This window comes from Thalia democratica, chromosome 3, assembly GCF_965202585.1.
Source record: "Thalia democratica chromosome 3, ktThaDemo2.hap1.1, whole genome shotgun sequence".
Classification (NCBI taxonomy): domain Eukaryota; kingdom Metazoa; phylum Chordata; class Thaliacea; order Salpida; family Salpidae; genus Thalia; species Thalia democratica.
Genome location: NC_139167.1, coordinates 37,270,149 through 37,273,237, shown reverse-complemented (window position 1 = coordinate 37,273,237; position 3,089 = coordinate 37,270,149). Strand labels below are relative to the sequence as shown.

Genomic DNA, 3,089 nt, shown 5'->3' with positions numbered 1-3,089 from the left:
TAAGCAGAAGTTTTAAGGTTACTAAACATTTGTCTGGTCATACTGTCTTTCTTTTATCCATTTTTTAATGTAAATTAAATGCTTTGTTAACTAACTCTTGTGGGTACCCATTTTTATCTACTAGCAACTTAAACTGATTTAACTGACTAAGAAACAATTCAGGGAAACGAATTTTATGTGCAATCTGACACAAAGTTCTAAACAAGTTAACTTATCTCTTTAGATTGCAGGTAGCTATAAAACTCAAATAACAATCTGTAAATGTTTTCTTTCTATACACAGACAATAGAAGTTTCAAAATCTTCTCTTATGTTTGCTTTGTATACTACTGAAGAGAATAGCTGAAAATATAGCTAGTTTATTAAATTGTGAGTCCTGTTTTCCAAGTTACTAGTCAGTAATACTAAATATACCAAATTAAGAATTTTTTTATTAATAATTTACTTAATTTAGTGATCAAAACAGTAATAAACGTTGAAAAATTAACCTAGTCAAATCAAAATAAAGAACAAAAACTTAAGACTTATAACATCATCAAATTTTACAAAAATGGAATGCACCCCAGAGAGGCTCGGAAAAATAATAAAAAGCGCAAGCATAACTGCGTTCGAAGCAGAGTACTGGAACCCTCAGAAATCAAACTTTGAATCCACAATGGAAGGCACCATGAAGCGGCTGAAGAAAGCCACCAAGCGCTTGCTGAGAACGAACTTTGAAGATTGCGCGAAGCACCCGACGGTGCTCAACGACAGCTTCCAGTGCGCGATGTACGGACACGCCGACAAAGTTTGCAAGATGTTCGAAAAGGTCGTTTCGACGCACGTCCGAGCCAACCTGCTGCCGAAGCTGAAGAGCGTGGAGCGAGCCAACCTGGTTCGTGTGCTGCAAACCACCCTGAACGGTTTCAGGGGCTCGATGGAGCAGTTCGGCGCGGTTTTCCGCCACGTGGACGAGTGGCTGCGAAACAGGAAGAAGTTCTTGAAAATCGGCGACCTCGGCTTGAAGACCTTCGTCGAAGAAATACTGCTGGACGGGGAAATTTCACGGAAGCTGACCGACGTTGTTTTGGAGCGCGTCGACGAACAAAGACGAGGATCAAGTGTCGACGTGGATGAGTTGAAAAGTTTCGTCGAGCTGCTCGACAGCATGGAGTTTGAAGTGGACGGGCGGGGCTTGCGCGCAGCAGTTTTCGAAGAAAGTTACTTGAGGAGGGCGGAAGAGTTTTACAAAGTTTTGGCCGAGGACAAGATATCGAAGCTGACCTGCTACGATTACGTCGACGAGTACAAGAAAGTGCAGGAGGAGGAGAGGAGAGCTGTTGGTTTTTTCGCCGGCAAAGAAACGATGAGGAAGTCAAAAGAGATGCTGAGGCGCGTTTTCATTTGCGACAAGGTGGGACGAATTGTTTACAACGACAAGTGCACTTTGGTAGAACTTTTGCAACACGACGAGGCTGACAAGGCGATGAAGGTTTGTAAATGCATCAACAAAATAAAAAGAGGCCGAAACGTTCTTAACGAGTGCGTCATTGCGTACTTTATCAGCGCGGGCAAGGCATTGGTAAAAAGTATGAACAAAAAGGAGGTCGGTTTGCAATTAGGAAATCTTATAAAACTGAAAGAAAATATCACTAAAGTAACAAAGTCCTCTTTTAAGAAAGAAATCGTTCTGGAATTTTCGAAAATTGTCTGCGACAAGCATGTTATTGAAAGCTTGTCTGTTTTCATCGACCAAACATTAAGACAGAACGTTAAGGTAGATCAGGAAAAGCAGCTTTTAGAAAATGTAGACCAGTTCATAACCATCTTCAAATTTGTGGAAAACAAAGAATTTTTCAAGCTAGTTTACCACCGCAGTTTGAGCAAGAGACTTCTCAGTAAAAAATGTTCGCTTGGCAGCGAGAAAATGGTTGTTGAAAAGATTAAGGAAGAATGCGGGAGAGATTATACTAGTAAGTTTGAAAAAATGTTCAAAGACTTGGAGACTTGCGAAGAATTTAATGACAGGTACAATAACAATAGAGCAAGTAAAATGGCAACAAGCATCAAAATACTGTCTCCGTTCATCTGGTCTATCAAAAACAGCCACCCTATCAACATGCCTCCTTCCATACTAAAATATTTTGATAGCTACAGCAAGTTTTACAGGTCCAGCTTCGGCAGCAACCGAGTGCTGAAGCTCAACTACTTGCACGGGTCGGCGGAAGTCGTTTTCGTGACCGCGGGCAAGCCGGACAAGGTCCTTCAAGTCGGCAACTTCCAGATGACCGTTCTGATGCTGTTCAACGCAAGGAACCAGTGGACCGTGAAGGACATTTCGCGGGAAACGAAAATTCCGATGAAGGCGCTGAAAAACGTGCTCAGGTCGCTGGCGTTGGGAAAGACCAACGTGCTTCTGTCCTCCTCGCAAAATGAAGTCTCTTCAGAAGACATTTTGAAAGTGAACGATGATTTCACGAGCAAGAGGAGAAAAGTTAAGATTCCGATGGCGGCGCTGCCCGATGAGGAAAGAAAGGAAAAAAGACAAATTAGGAAAAACTACGCGGTCTTCAGCAAGGAGGCGATCAGAGCTGCCATCATGCGGGTTATGAAGCGAAAAAAGTCCCTAAGTTACAACTTGCTGGTGGTTGAGGCGTTGAAGGTTTTGGCGGGAAAGATCAAGCCGGAAGTTAAGGAAATAAAAGAGGAGGTCGAGTATTTGGTCAGACACGACTTTATTAAGCGCGAAGCTGAAAATTCAGATAATTATTTGTACATTTCTTAAACTTTATTCTGCTGCTATCATTTTTTTTATTGATAATTTTAGGTTCTGCACGACTGATATTTAAGTTATGAAATTATGATTTTAAGTGCTTTAACTTTTTTTGTTAAATTAACATTATTATCTTGTTTTATTTTTCAAGTTTCTTGTTTAAGTCGTACACATTTTAAAATTGTTGGTTTTAAACAAGGTTTTGAAAGTGTATTAAAGGTTTTTACATAACTATGTTTAACAAGTTTACAACTTTAAACGATTGAAGTAAGTTTAAAATTGTATATTTATTTTGTATTTTATGCTTATTAAATACTATTAAATTTGTTTGAAATACT

General features: G+C 39.9%; 1 protein-coding gene across 1 annotated transcript; it reads left to right on the top strand.

Moving 5' to 3' along the window:
- Nucleotides 1-549: 549 nt before the first annotated feature.
- LOC145832244 (cullin-3-B-like) lies at nt 550-2,763 on the top strand. Its single transcript, XM_082939565.1, has one exon. The coding sequence runs from the start codon at nt 550-552 to the stop codon at nt 2,761-2,763; it is 2,214 nt and encodes a 737-aa protein (XP_082795691.1).
- Nucleotides 2,764-3,089: the final 326 nt, after the last annotated feature.